General features: G+C 43.9%; 1 protein-coding gene across 3 annotated transcripts in view; it reads right to left on the reverse strand.

Moving 5' to 3' along the window:
- Positions 1-15503, reverse strand: part of LOC142560581 (MYG1 exonuclease) — a 274671-nt gene that overhangs the window by 392 nt on the left and 258776 nt on the right. For all 3 annotated transcript variants that reach the window (XM_075672788.1, XM_075672786.1, XM_075672785.1), the window contains exons 5-8: positions 13462-13540; positions 9385-9507; positions 8626-8807; positions 3309-3480 (exon numbers count right to left, since the gene is read on the reverse strand). In XM_075672788.1, coding sequence (XP_075528903.1) covers positions 3315-3480; positions 8626-8807; positions 9385-9507; positions 13462-13540 — 550 coding nt within the window. In that variant the 3' untranslated portion in view covers positions 3309-3314. The remainder of the gene's footprint in view (positions 1-3308; positions 3481-8625; positions 8808-9384; positions 9508-13461; positions 13541-15503) is intronic.

Here is a 15503-nt window from a genome sequence, read left to right on the forward strand (position 1 = left end):
TGCCTCCTGTCCAGTGCAAACAAGAGGCCCGGGTTACAGGAATGCGGAGACTTGGCAGACATTTATGGCGCAAAAGCAACAAGGGCTATGACGCACCAGCTACAAGACACAATAGACATTACTACAGTAAAAGCTCATTTTTCGAATTTCAAGGGACCATTAAGCCAGTTCGAATTGAACAAAATTCAAACTAACAAAAGTGAGAAAGAAACGGATGCGTCTGGGACCATGAGTACAGTGTAATAAAACGGTGCAGTGCAGCGGGTGGCACACACTGCATGGTTCCGGAAATGTTGCCAGTAACAGCAGCGCTGCGATTAACACTCTTGAAAACGAACAGACGAAATGCTCGCATCTATGGCAACGCTCGTACATGCCTGGTCCACGCAGGAAATGTCGAGATTTTTGCACGTAAGTACTTCATTTATTTAGTCTGTATTCTCTGTTTACGATCAGAAAATAAAATGCGTATTGCTTTTTTTCCCAAAGATGCAAAAGTGATTTCTGAAGTAACTATAGTGTGTTTGTCCTCACTCCTAGAGTCTAGCCACGCTCTCAAGAACATGGGCACTTTCGATCGTAACCGAGTCCCATGCAGATGAACTTTTTCAGTTTGATAAAAAATGATTGCATCCTACACGTTGAGCAATCAGGATTGGGCTTTTCAGCTTACAGAGTTTACAACGAAGGCGCCAAATAAAACAATGGACAAAGGAAGGAGACACGAGACAACCACGTCTCCTTCCTTCGTCCGTTGTTTTATTTGGCGCCTTCGTTGTAATAATGTATAACCAACTCGCCGACCAGCACGTGCTCAGCTTACAGAGCTTGAGGGCACAGACAACAGCTCTATGAACATGAGTGAGCAGACTCAGATCGTATTTAATCAGAATGGGGTGACCATGTAACAGGGGAAATTAAATGTAGGTAGTCTCCGCAACAACGAAAATAAGTTTAGAGCAGCAACATTGTATGTTTGTTCTCTCCTTGGCACACGTTTCAAGAGCACATTAGGCGACAGCATAGAAAGAAAGAAAGAGAATGAAAGTACTGCGCTAATGAATAACCTCACACAGGATCAACCGGACTTGTTGCTGCTGATGCGGCCTGAAATGTTCCTGAATTGAAACGCAGCAGAAAAAAACATTCACGCACAGATTTAAGAAGTCGCACACACCTACAGAAGCAATTTATTCTGCAGAGGTTGCTGAAATTCAGCTGTAGAATTCATGCTTTGGTGAGCAGTGTAAAGGGCAACTCCGGCGATTTTTCAAGGACAACAGATCTGAATGAAATTTGCTGAGTGCGTTCTTCTGCATGGTTCCGTCATTTCTTGAAAACGTAAGGCTCGAAAGTTGCGCAGATTCTTTACAAATGTATTTTGTTAGTTCCCTCAAAACTCCTGTCTTGCCTGCTCTTCAGCTACTGGCCACATTGCGCTACAACATAAAAGGAGGTATACGCAAAGCATGGTGGGAATTAATGACAGACGACAGGGCCGAGGAGTGAGCTAGTGTTCAGCGTGAGCATTTGCTGTCGTAAAAAGTTACGTTCTGTGTGGATGGGGAAGAGATGGGAGGCAAGTGGTGTTGCGTTGTTGGTTTGCATCAACTTCGGCTCTCACTAAAGTTGATGCAAATTTAGACAAACACATCGTTTGTCTAAATTTCTGGTGAAATATTGTTTCTGCATGATCGTGCACAATTTGTTAGCCAATAGAACTGTCAAGGTAGTATGCAGGATTGTTTTCACTGTTAAATTGTGGAAATTTCAATTTACCTAATCAGCTCCGCAGAAATCCGCAAGGTAGTAGAAGTGTTCGGTGAATGAGAAAGAGAAAATAAAAATACTGTCACCCGCTCGAGAGTAGCACAAAGCTACGAAGTTCTGCAACACTGATTTACTATGCTCAGTGTTCGTGTGCTTTAAATTGTCAGTTAATTTCGTCTCACAGTGTCATCCATCGGCTTCCCGGTTAGCTCAGATGCTAGAGCGACTGCCCCAGAGAGGCACTAGTCCCAGGTAAAATCCCCAGACCAAGACAAGTTTTTCTTTGACAACAAAGTTTTCTTTCCGAGACACCTGTATAGCTTTCCTTTACAACTTCATGCTACTCTCGTAGTGGATGGCAGTTTTTCTCTTTCTTCAAATCTACCTTCCTTCGACGGAGCCGGCTAGCTGCAAGAGCTACCAAGAAATTCTGGTTTAATTATGCAACAGGCAAACTGGGACTGGCTAGAGCAGCAAGCAATGTATGCACTGTATTTGGTTCTCCTTACCACACAACATACTGCCTTCAGCCCATTAAGCTCATTCAATGCAAAAATTAATTGACAAGCTGTGCAAATGCACATAGGTGCATAATGGGAGGGTCCTCCTGCGACAGAAAATTTCGACACCTCTGGTGCGGTGAACTTACCCAGAAATCAGGACGTGGACTCCCACTCACAATGAAACCACAGGAAGCTAAACAGTTGTTTGTTCATTCAATCAATCAAGATAAAAGCATTGGGTTTAAACAAACATTAAAGTGAAAAAATGAATTAGACTGATAAAGCATTACTTGATAATAGTATTTTCATTTTTTATGAAGATATCTTTATGCAGATATCGCAGCAGCAGCTTAGCGAAGTTGTCCACAAGTCCATCAGCTATATCTTTCTTTGCATTGTTTAAATATAGTGGCATAAGTACACACCTTTATTAGGATAGATGCAAACTTTACTAACAATGTTTTACTTTGAGACTCAGAGTGCACAATCAGCAGCAAACTTGCAGCAGTAGAGAACAAATAGTTTCTAGATCACAGTGACTACTTCAGTGACTCTGCTGTTGCCATTTTAGTCTGCTACAGGAACTCGTCTGTATAGACTTGCTTTCAGCAAGTACCCTCCTTTGGCACACGGCGTCTGGTGTTACCCTAAGAGCGCAGCACCATTTTAATCACATTTTCATTTTGGTATGCGTTTCTTGCAATCATTCTCCACCATATCTATCAACATGCACTAAAATTTTTCAATACATAACAGAATTCATATTTTGTAAAACTCAGTGCAACATTTGTAAAATCGTAAAATGAGTCCCCATTTGTAAACTCACAAAAAATCCGGGAGAGTCGGCAGCCACGCAGACTGCGAGGACCTGTTTGCTAGTCACCTAAGACCTTTAAATACTCTGTTGTGCGCAAAACAACGGACACAAGAAAGGCGACAGGACGTTGCGCTAAACAAAGTAATTATGGATTCGCGCCAACTAGCCCGCCAATGCAGTGTCCTAAGACCTTTCTTGTAGCAAAACCATTCACGTACCCGGGGCTATGCAGCGGCCTTGAGTGTTTGCGTGGCCATCTCAAGAGCGCCTTCCTTTGTCTTGTGGCCACCGATGAAGCCACTGGAGTGGACGAAGATGCAGCCATCGATGCCACTCACCCGGGACAGCTCCTCGTCACGCAATCCTCGCCATTTCTCGGCAAGGAACACCCTGCAGGGGTGGAACCACCGAAGGGTCACATGAAGGGGTGTTGCAATGCTTACCGGACATGGTAAACAAGTGCAGCTTCGTAACTAGAGTGGACAACTTTCGAGTGGACGAAGCCTGAACAAGTAGAGGAGCCAAGGGGGGGATTTTGCCGCAATAGGTTGATTATTAACCCCTTAACGCACATGGGATGCATGTGTCCCTGAATTTTAAACACATCTCAATACACATGTTTTGCCTCTACAGACCTACTGAGGGCAATTACGGAACTAGTTAGCTTCCGTTACCGAAATATTTTGTTCCGGTTGACAACTCTACGATAAAACACTGACGAAAAGTTAGTGGAGTCACGTGACAATGGGGTAGTTTTCCGTCAATGAATGAAGTACTTGTTTCGCACATTTTTCTAATCAGTGAAGGAAGATAATGTGTGGAATATAAAGTGCGATGTTCTAGGGTTCTTCACAAACCAACATTGTTCAATCTAAAAGAGTACAAAATACTTTTTTAACAAGAAAGGGAGGCATTGGGGCATATGTGTCATAGTGTACTGTGATGGAATGCTGGATGTCAGTTTGCAGCGTTCACTTGAGGGTGGCACTTTTACGTTTCAATAGTCACTTGAAATGAATAAATTCATATACCTTGTGCCTTTATGTGTGGGCTGGTTTATTTCCGATAACAGCGGCTATTTTTTAGAAATATGGCAGGAAAACAATGCCAATTGCTCGTATGAGAAGAAAAGATTCTATAAGATTTTGTTTGATGACAACGTCAACTGAGTCTGCTTTACAGCTTGACAAGGAAGACTTTGATAGCCTTGGTGCAGAAATTGATGCACAACACCCAGAAAAACTAGAATATTCAAAGCCAACATAAAAGCAAAACAGAGAAGGTGTGTGGGCCTAAAATCTCGCAAAACTGCTCCCAAAAACTATGTGTGCCATCAAAGGGTCATCGTAACAAAACGTACAAAACAGCGAATCAGCAGTGATTCCCTCGCGCAATGCAGGAAAATAAAGTGTATTCCCCAGCACAAACAACCGACATATTTTACAACACTAAAAATGTTTTCTGTTGTTAGGAAGTTGCCAGAACTTTGTAAAAGTGCTTGTAGAAGAAAGAATTCCATATATGGAGGAAAACGGCAACGTATTCATAACATAGGTAGAAGAAATCCAGGCCTTTGCAGTTGTTAACCTTCTGATGAGCTATCACCTGTCAGCTCCAAGGTAACTTATAAAGCCAACTGCAAGTCATAAATAGAAATACTACATTCGAGTGTTCTTTGAATTCCCGGACATTGGAGTAAACATTGTCTACATCATGCACATCAAATTGCAAGATGACTAGACCACTATGCCCACTATGAATCTCACTGCAGTTCTGCCAAGCAGTTGCGCAGGCTCTTGTCAAAATTTTTTTAAACTGAGAACAGAGCACAAGTCTTGAGCGGTAATGCAGGCACATAATAATGTACGCAAGAAGCTCCCCCACAACAAATTGCAAAACCTCCCGCTTGAAAGAGGTGCAAGGATTGTTCCTACTCGAAGCTCGAAAACCGCATATTTACCTGCTGCAACATTTTCGATGTTCACTTGTGCTTGCCCATCGCGAGAAATTGCTTCATGGAGTTTTACGGTGGAAGCAGCTAAGATGCTCACGTATACGTTCGACCCCCCTAAGGTACACAGGGACACATATGTCCCAGAGAATAACATACAAGCTATCAGAAATATATTTTTGAAAAGTGTTTCATCATTGTTTCGAAGGCCCAAATAAAGCAAAAAATACAATACATCGATAATTTCTCGGCTCACTGGTTTATGTACCTGAGGGGGTTAAAAGCGGCAATGAAAGTCAAAGTTCAATTTTATTTTTATTTCGCGCCGAAACCCCCGCTTCAGTATGCCAGTGTGATGTCACAAATCTTAAAAGTATTTTTCCTTATTTTGGACCTGTCAGATCAGTAAAAGTTACCGAAACTTGTCACATTCAATATTTCGCTTCTGTAGAACACAATAATTTGGAATACAGTAGAACTTTGTTGATACGATCCTGTTACACATGATTTCCCGGCACCAACATTCACGACCAAGAACACAACAAATGACCCAATACAGTTACGCTTCTTTTTTATCGCTTCCTACGTTCATCTTTTGGCTCCAACCCTCAGTACATTGTCAAACTGCAATTTGTGTGATACGTTATCTGGATCCCATGTAGAGGAGAAAAAGAAGGAGGCATGTGCGATCGAGAATAGTAACTGCGCGTTGCAGCAGCCTCCCCGCAATACTTGCCTGTAACATCTCACATGAAACCACAGGCGCACACTTTTTCTATTCCGGTACCAGCACAACCTCTCCTGGGTTGTCACAAGCCGCATTCACAGCCGTCGCCACCAACTCTAGAGTGACAAGCTTCTTCACCTATCTATTTCACAGTGCATGGGGCATAGTGGGACGATAACCCAAATGCCCAGGTGTTCCATGCTGCAGGCAGCATGAACTGAGCGCCGTGTTTCACTCTGGCAGCATCGTAGGCATCATATTCCCGCATTTCCTGCCAGGGTTCAATTTCGTTTCAGTTTCCTGTGCCGTCTTCAAACGGTGCGCAATAGGAAAATGACGTGTGTCTTAAGTCGGTCGGGTGCCACCAGCTCAACGCGCGTTGACGTCTCATGCCGCGACGATTCGGGCTAACTGGGCGTGAGAAAAACTTCCCGCCAAAAAATGCCCTGCTCAAGGAAGCTTCCGAACCAGGCCGAACTTAAAGGGTGCAAAGGGAACATTGCCGAAGCCACAAAAAACGACAATGTCCGCCTCAGGTCGCTTGAGCCAGCTCTACGTGTCTCCTGCTGCAACTATTTGTGCAGTGCTTTCGCATTATGTAGGTATGGACTACAGTTGAGTTTGCCACATTTTTTGGTGACCTTAGATTGCATGTTTTTCTCTTGCATTTTTTTCCCCCCGAAACATATAAACGAGGTTCAACTGCACATCCGAGCAGAAGCCGTCAAAATGCATGACGTCACAACGAGGAGGCGCAGGCCCTTCAAGATGGCGTCGCCACCTGTCGTTTCCTTTTTACACCGTTTCTGGCTTGACAAGCGTTTTGCTGAGTTAAGAGTGGCGTTTTTGGTACTGTAGGAGGGTCATTTACTAACAAAGCTGAAATGGTTATCATTTGCTTTCTTTTTCTTCTGTATTGCTGTTCTTTATTACTCTTGTTCGTTAAGTGCCCAGGAAGACCACACCCTCTGATTGTACTGTTCACTACGTTTTGTTGTTAACTGCAGTGTGAATATTTTTATGCAATGTATTTTGTAGGGGTGTGTAAATGACATATAGTAGATATTGTATCAAATCGTATCAAATCAAGAAGAGAAAAAAAAAAACATATCGAATAAAATAATTAATATAAGAAAGAATATTTATTATAAACTTTAATGGTTACACACTTTATACAAGAGAACATGGTGGTACACATGCTGGGGGTCTATTAGTGTTGCATAACAAGAATGTTGCAATCAGTAACTTAGGTATTAAGGGAACAAGATGCACTGTATAGTATGCCTTTAAAACATATATATTGGCATGGGTATCATTCTGCTGCGGAATAAGTGTGCTGCTTACTTTGACAAGCGTTCAAATTGTTCTCTGTAGATAACCATTGCATGACTACCTTGTTTGCTGGACGAGGCTTCCGCCCACGAATGAAATAGTTTTGGTTAGTAATAACAGTATACCATACAGTGTGAATCATACTTGTCGAGTAGTTGAGCGACTGGCTGCAGACTGCGTGAGCGTCCAAAGCAGTGCTAGGTGTTGGGTTATAGATCTGTTTGTCTGTAAAGTGCATGGTCCAAGCCTGTTCTTATTTTTCCTCCTTTTTTCGCGATCAAAGAGGTTCACAAGCGATCTTCTTATTTTTTCAGTCTTGTTCATCCCATCCTCTACGACACACTCACCCATTTTATGGAAGTTGTGCCCTCAGAGATAGCCGTTGGATTCTTCTCATATGATTCCATTAGGATATTATGCCTTACAGGGCAAAAAGGCAATGCCGGAGCATAAAGCTTGTATGTGTCATATGATGGTTTAGCAGCCGCAGTGATCGCTGCGCTGAGCAAGGCCATCGGACTCACACAGAAGGCTAACGTAGACATGTATCGTGATTTCAAGCCTACTAGACTTCAAATGCTTGAGAATGATGCCAATGGCCGATGCTAACATTTTATAACGACTGGCGCTTCAACGTATTGGGGTTGCATTGGGTTGGCAATACAAGAGCACTCTTACATTTTAGTTCCCACACCAAGTGATCATACAGTGAGAAGATTTTCCAAATTATGCTGGCAATTCACAGGTGCCAGTTCTCTTTGTCGAGTAAAAATCAATATGGCCAAAATAGTTCATAACACCTACATGCACTGCAGCTGATGATGCGCGTTGCATGTTTGCGCAGCCAACTGAAACATCCGCATACTGTAGCTACCGCTGCACCTAAAGGCTACACAGTGGCAGTTCGACGGCCTCTTATGAAGTGACATCACGTAAATTTTACAAAGAAGGAGCTAAAACACCTCTAAATTTTCCCGCAGCACACGACAACACATGCTGTTGAATTGGTGTATGAGCCCATGGGCATGCCGTTAAGTTCGTCTGTGCGCTTAAACTTGCGTGGACAGAAAGCTCAAAACTGCGTGAATGTGTTCGTGAACATAAGACCCGCATATCCAATATGATGTGGGTGCCTTCCAGCGGCTAATTGGCCCGGTCTTCTCAAATGCTTTTGTGCTTTTCGAAATTTGCACTGCTTTTGCTGTCATTTCCTCTTTCCACATAACGTGGTCGTTTCGGTCGGTCCTGCCGACAGACGAACACGCGCACGCTTTGGCACCGACCATGGCCAATGTTTCGCTGGATATACCGAATGTTAGAAAAATCAAATAGTACATATTCGATTCGATTCAGTGTTATTCGAGTATTCGCACGCCACTAGTGTTTTCCCATATCCTGCAACAGCCTCCATATGGAGGCTAGCAGTGTGTATAAAATTTAAAAAAAAAAAATTTTTTTCCATTCTCTGTTTTTTAAGCGTATCATTAATTTTTTCCCTCTCTCATGAATCTTGCTGGGCTCTCACCGGCAGGCGAAGGAGCCAAGTGCCACTGGCACACCCTGCACCCGCCAGCTGCCACCCTGGTCCTGGTACAGGACGAATTTGACCTCGCCAGGGATGGAGAGCTCCTCCTCGAGGGTCAGCAGGTGGTCTTTCCAAGGACAGCCACCGCGCTCCAGTATCAGGACGGTGCCTGCCTCGCCAACCTATTTTAGAAGGACAGAAGCACGTATTACCAAGTATCATGCGAGAATGTCTTTATCACAGTTGTACGTGCAATAGGATAAGACTCCTGCTGTCATAATCAAGCATGCCAAACTTTCATGCATGTTGTGATGTTGTAGTGATGGTGAAGAAGCCCCAGGCAGTGCCAAAACTGTGCTCTTTACAGGGCGAACTTGTGCCGCACAAAGGAGCAAGCAACACTCCAGCCAGAATAACAGCAACGACCACAGCTGTCAAATTCGATCCATGGGTCAAGTGCGTTGGCAATTTACAGACGGCTCATCATACCTTCCGCTGTAATCGCTGGTGCTGAAGTAGGTTCGAGTACATACACCACTATTCACATAATGCACAGTCTAATATGATGCGAGGTTTGCTGCAGAATTGGCAACAACAATCGGGAAATTTTGAATACATGTAGGAGTGTGTAGCGCTGAGCAATAACTTCGTAATGATGGTTAGCAGGTAAAGAAACGGTAATTGGAAAAGGCTAAATTCTCATTATACCAAGGCTCAACTGCATACAAGTCTAGTACTTCTTAAATTTTTTGCAACAACCTTTTGTCGCTGCTGCAGAGCCGTCTGGACAAGTTCACGGGCAGGCAACCACGCAGTAGCGTAATAACGCACACGCTCCAGGAACTCTTCACCCGTCAGCCTCATGGCCTTCTGGAATTGCTCCTGCAATGCAGGAAGGCAAAACAACATTGACCGTTAAAATTAAAAAAAAAAGAAAAACGGCCAGGGTGTTACTTTGTCAGCGTTCTGTTTCAATTTTTCATCATCACCTGGTGTAACACACAGCCAATATAGGCAATAGCTGTAGCATTCGAGCCAACCCTTGAAGGCAGGAACAATAAAAGAATAATCTTCATAAGCTTTGGCCCCTGTTATGATTACAGTAGGACCTCGTTCATATATAATCTGGAGGGGGAGGAACAAAATGCAACCTGGTAAAACGAATGGACCTGAAGCCACTAAAAAATTTGCCAGACAACTGTATTCGACATCTACATAACGCTACTCAGCCCACCTTTCAAGCAAAGCCGTGAAGCTCAGACTGGTACTATACTCTACCTCTATCTCTACCTCTATCTCTATCTATCTCTGTACTCTATCCCACACTTAGCAGGCACTGCTGCGCAAGCTACGCAAGCGACGTGGTCACAGAAGTCTCACTCACTGTGCATGGCAATGCGACTGTTTTAGAGCTGCTACGCTTTCTATGGAATAATTACTTCCTATATTGTAACCGCCTTTTGTGGACACAGGGTTATGTTGCATCAGGCCTTATTTGTGCACTTTGTTCTTCCAGTGTGTTAGATAATGTGATTTGGTCGAGAGCACAAGTGGTGCACGGTGGTCACAGTGGTCTCGGAAATATACCACTCCAACTTTTTCATTGGTAAACAGGTTACCAGCAGCGACACCTTAACAAAAATAATAATTGCAGCATATATTGTGACACAGAAAGCGTTAAAATTAATTCTCCATCGAATCACTTGACATACATCAAACATGTTTTCTGGATTACATGTCGCACCCCCAACTTTTCTTTTGCGAGTTTTGAAGAAAAAGCTGGTATAATATAGTAAGTCACACCAGTATATAAGCCGCGGCTGTTTTAACTAAGCTGGCATAATTAAACAATGCATGCATGTGAACTCACCATGAAATGCCGAACTTATCTAATACTTGAGGACACTAAATCTCCGTAAACAAAATTTTATGAGCCACAAATTCTACGAGAAAAAAAACTCAGCCAATACTCCTTTTGGGCTCAGTAAAGCTATATTTACTACACTTCACTCAAAGCCATCAAAGACCTCGTCCTCCAACGCAGTGTCTAAAGCTTCAGCTACTTCGGGTGTGTGAAGAAGTGCGCACAAACTATCGAGCGCAAGAGCAGACGACATTGCGGGCCGCCTCAACAAGAGGAAAAGAAAGACGCGGGAGGCTCGTGCAGCGGATGAGAGGGGTCTCGCGCAATGGAGATCGTTGGAACGCCGGCGCGACTAGGGCCACCGGGCCTACGGAACCCACATCTACCGGTGAGGTTCACCTGACCGAGCGTCCGTCTTCGGGACAGGGAACGCCTCGGGTCGTTGCACGGCACGAGACCCCGGAACGGCCTGCTGCAGCCTCGAACCCGCATCTACGCGCGAGGTTCGGGAGAGCGAGCGTCCGTCGTCGAGACGAGGAGCGCCTCGGGTCGTTGCCTTGTACGAGGCCCCAGGTCGGCCTGCCGGCATCTTGGAACCCGCTTCTACGCGCGAGGTTCGAGTGACCGGGCGACCGAGTGGCCTGTTCTCGTCTACGGAGCTGTGGGCCGTCCACCTTTTCCTGCCCGTGCTGCTGCGTCTGCTATTCCACGCCGGTCATCACTCGACGAACAAGCGTTTCACGTCAAGGACTCTACGTGTCACCACACTCCGGACTTAACCGCAACCTCGTGAGACTGCATTTTTTCCTACTTATGAACAACCTTGTATGTGTGGGTCTAGGTTAAGATATTTTTTTCGTGTTCACGTGCCGTCTAATATAATTGTGTGTTTGCTCATCATGCACCGTCTCCTCCATCTTCCTCGCGTCACACGCTTTGCAACGTGACGATCCTAACAACATCACAGGGTGGCAGCATCACTGGGTAATCATTAATAATAATAATAATATTTGGGGTTTTACGTGCCAAAACCACTTTCTGATTATGAGGCACGCCGTAGTGGAGGACTCCGGAAATTTTGACCACCTGGGGTTCTTTAACGTGCACCTAAATCTAAGCACACGGGTGTTTTCGCATTTCGCCCCCATCGAAATGCGGCCGCCGTGGCCGGGATTCGATCCCGCGACCTCGTGCTCAGCAGCCCAACACCATTGGGTAATCATTGTCAGCCTCTGAATCATTTTGATGCGACGTTGTAGGCACGTAGCTGGCATTGCCACTGCGGTGGTGCGTGCTTGGGACAAACACACGGACAATCGCGACACGCCTGAACCAGCCTGAACACACGCACACAAAAAGTGAAATGGTGACAGGAAGCTGCAAGCACTGCGACTTCTCGTGTGGGCAGCTGATGACGACGATAACCAAGTGGTGCTTTTTGTAACTGGTACTGTATCTGAGGCACCACAATGTCACAGTAAAAAACTGTGGTACCATTTGGTTATTTATTGCGCCAGTTTCGTGGGTTTTAACCTTTTTCTTTAAGAAAAACCAAACTATGACAGCGAACTGTAGTGTGGCCTTCAACAAGGTGTCACCTATATCACGAGAACCGTACTGCTACCATTGTACTGCCTGTACGGCAAGCCATAGTAGCTAACATCTGTACCAATGGCTGCTCTACTGTTAATACAACAAGTACAACCTTTAGTTTCTTTCAGAATTTGCATACTGGTCGTGCCAATAAGCACGGTTTTATGCATACTTAAGTCCCACTGTTGTAGTAGATGCACCAGCGAAACTTTTGGAAAGAATATGAGGCTTACACACCAGGTAATACAGTATACCTTTCCTTCACCTGTTACGCAATATTTTGGGCCACGAATGTGAGCGCTGCGAGAAGTCTCTCCGGCCTCCGTAGTGTTCCCTGCTGTGTATGAACCAGCATACAGAAACTACGAAATTTACTTCACTTCATTTCTCTTGCCTCATCTTGCTTCCTTAGTTGTTAGCATTTCCTTCTTTGCCATACGCATGTTGTGGTCTGCACTAACTACAGTATTGCCCACTATGCCAACAAAAACACATGCATAGACACTGTCGCCCTCAAGAGTCTGCGTGGCCTATGAAGCCCTGCACAAGTTTCCAAGTGCAACCACGATGCAATGAGAGAGTGGTTAGCGTGTGTGGCCCCCAAGTGCACGTCGCCACAGGGACACGAGTTCAAACAAACACACAAAAAAGGAGGAAAAATAAAAGTGAAAAGACTAGCGTAGACAGCGAACCTGCTTTCAAGATGACAAAATATTCAATAAAATAACATGCTGCTAGACAACAGCAATTTGAGTGGCAGCAGCAAAAATTTGAGGCAATGCATTTTCCTTTGGGCTGTGTAGCTCCCTCCAGGCATCAATCAATGCTGTTTGCTGATAATTCAGTTTCACCACATTTCTTGCCTATTCAGAATGACAAATAAGCGCACAGCTGCACAATGGTTTAAGAATATTCAAATCAGTGAATTTTGTTGAGTTTACGGAATGTGGACTCTGCGAGAAATCTCTACAGGAACATCAGATATGAGGATGTCAACTACTTCATCTCTAGAGCACTGGGAAAGGACTTATCCAGACAGTTGAAAGACATGCCCGATGTAAAACATCGTGAAAAGGAATGTAAGAACTGAAACTGCGCCATGACAACGTAATTGCACCAAGAGCAAACCAATTTTGTTAAAACACCTACCTAACAGGCACTATTCAAACTTGCAGCACAGGTCCTATCAGAAGTTTTTCAAGATGTATGGACACATTTTAACCATAATTTTATTTTTATTCAGTGCTTCTGCTTACAACGCACCATCATGCCATGCACAATTGTGTGCAGTGTGTCTGAAGGTGATAGCTGCCAGCAAAAGCCCGAATACAATTTAGGTCCAACCACACAGAGAGAGAGAGAGAGAGAGAGAGACTCACGTCTAGCTTGGGGTTCGGTTCATTCCAAGGCGGGTTCAGGTGCCCCACTCGGGAGCTCAGGTTTGTGTTTATTCGGTACCTGCAAAGAAGCCCAACACATAGTAGCCCTACAAGTGGTAGCACATGATGCCAACTGCACTGCTTCAGCCTTAACTAGACCACAGAAGTTAACATTCACAAAAAGAATAAGCACGAGGGGGATTGCACAGTTTCTATGAAAAGAACCTCTGACACACTCTCCACCAAAGTTCAAACTTAGCAGCCACACTTATCAGGCTATTGACATTCTATATTGCTGTAGCGACAGTGAAGAGGGATAAGCACTTCTCAAAGGAAAGAATAAAGAATCAATCTTTTATTTTGTGAACTTGTTCACTGAAAGCAAAGCAACAAGGACAAGTGAATGATAGTCGGCGAGCACAATTCACATTTGTCGAATATGATCTCATGGGTAAAATTAATCTGCTATTTATATACGTGCCACCATATACTCAGAATAAGCATTTGCACTTGCATAGAATCATTTGAGATTGTACAACACTATTCGCATTGTGCATGCAATCTGATTAGGCATGTCTCTTGCCTTTAGGTCACAAAGTAAAAAAAAAAAAAGTCAGATATGGCGAGGACAGCTTGTGCTATTCCGGTGAAACGCAGTTATCAACAAAAGGTAGAACTACACATGCATGCAAATAAAATCCCAAAATCTATCGTAGGTGCGTGTACTTTAATCACAATTACATAACCAGCCTGCACAGTTTTAGTAGTGACTAAACCAGTGTGACAATCATATTGGTTGCTATACGCGTTTTAATGATGCACTGACACTCAAAAAAGAAAAAGATATTACAGTTGAGTGCCTCTGCAACGAACGCCTCGACAATGAAGTGACCTGTACAATGATGGAATAATTCTGTCCTGGTTCTAATGCCAGCTGTACGGTGCGTGACTTTTGCAGCAAAGTGATCTCTAAAACAAATTATTTCGGAGGTCCCAAGCACTTTGTTATAAAGTCATTTGACTGTAATCCAAAGCTTCCACTTTGGAGCAGTCCCATAGAGGTTATGACACTGAAGCGTCCCATTTCCTCTCGGTTCCTCACACGAAATTTGACAGTGCGACTGATATCACGTCAGATTTCAATCTTGTTTTGGTATCCTTGAAGTCACAAAGATGCTTGTAACATATGAAATCATGGAAAGGTGTTCTTAGAATTAGTGTAGACTCTGTAGTGAGCATTTAGTCACTTTTTATTGAAGCATTGCTATCAAGGCTACACGCTTAATTCACTGAATGCGCTCCCAGACAAGTGCACTGCAAAGGGAATGTCACCAACCCTTCCCATCTGACAGCCTGCTAATCACACTAATGGCGAAGTGCCCTTGCTCAAAGTGATTTCACACATGCCTGTCTGAATGGGGTATAGCACATCAACAACTTGAACTTCTGTGGAATAAGTGGCACAGCCAATGGCGTTTCCTACAAAAATTGCAAGGGAGTCAATGTGACACAAGGGCCTATGCAAACTTCAAGCACAGCTGTTCAGCCAGCATGGGAATCGTAGGTAGAATGCAGATTTGCTTGAACTTTGTTCTTCTGGCTTCAGATGACTTCGCCACATTGCAAATTGATCATTTTCGGCAAAGTGTTTTGTTACAAATGCGACAACACAAGGTTTCCAAATACACCGACCAGTGATGGTTCTGTTAAAATAATTAGTGTGGGCATTAAAGGCCATGCTTTCATGTACTACAGGTGCCAGAAGCAGTTGTGATAGACGGAAACATGTCACAGCCGTCATGTTTTAGACATCAACTGTTGGCACTCATTCTTCATGTGTACAGAGACTTATTGCCTTCGTGTATTTAATGCATTAAAAAAAATATGGCTGGTTAGAAATTTAGAAAGTTAATGCACAATAAAGCAAGCCACAAGGACATCTCAAGTTATAAGCACTAGGGATAGACCAATTCATGTGCGGGCCAGCATTACCACATTGCGTGATCACAGTGGCAAAATTTACCTCCGGCAATTTTAGCAGG

Source organism: Dermacentor variabilis, chromosome 10 (genome assembly GCF_050947875.1).
Source record: "Dermacentor variabilis isolate Ectoservices chromosome 10, ASM5094787v1, whole genome shotgun sequence".
Classification (NCBI taxonomy): Eukaryota; Metazoa; Arthropoda; class Arachnida; order Ixodida; family Ixodidae; genus Dermacentor; species Dermacentor variabilis.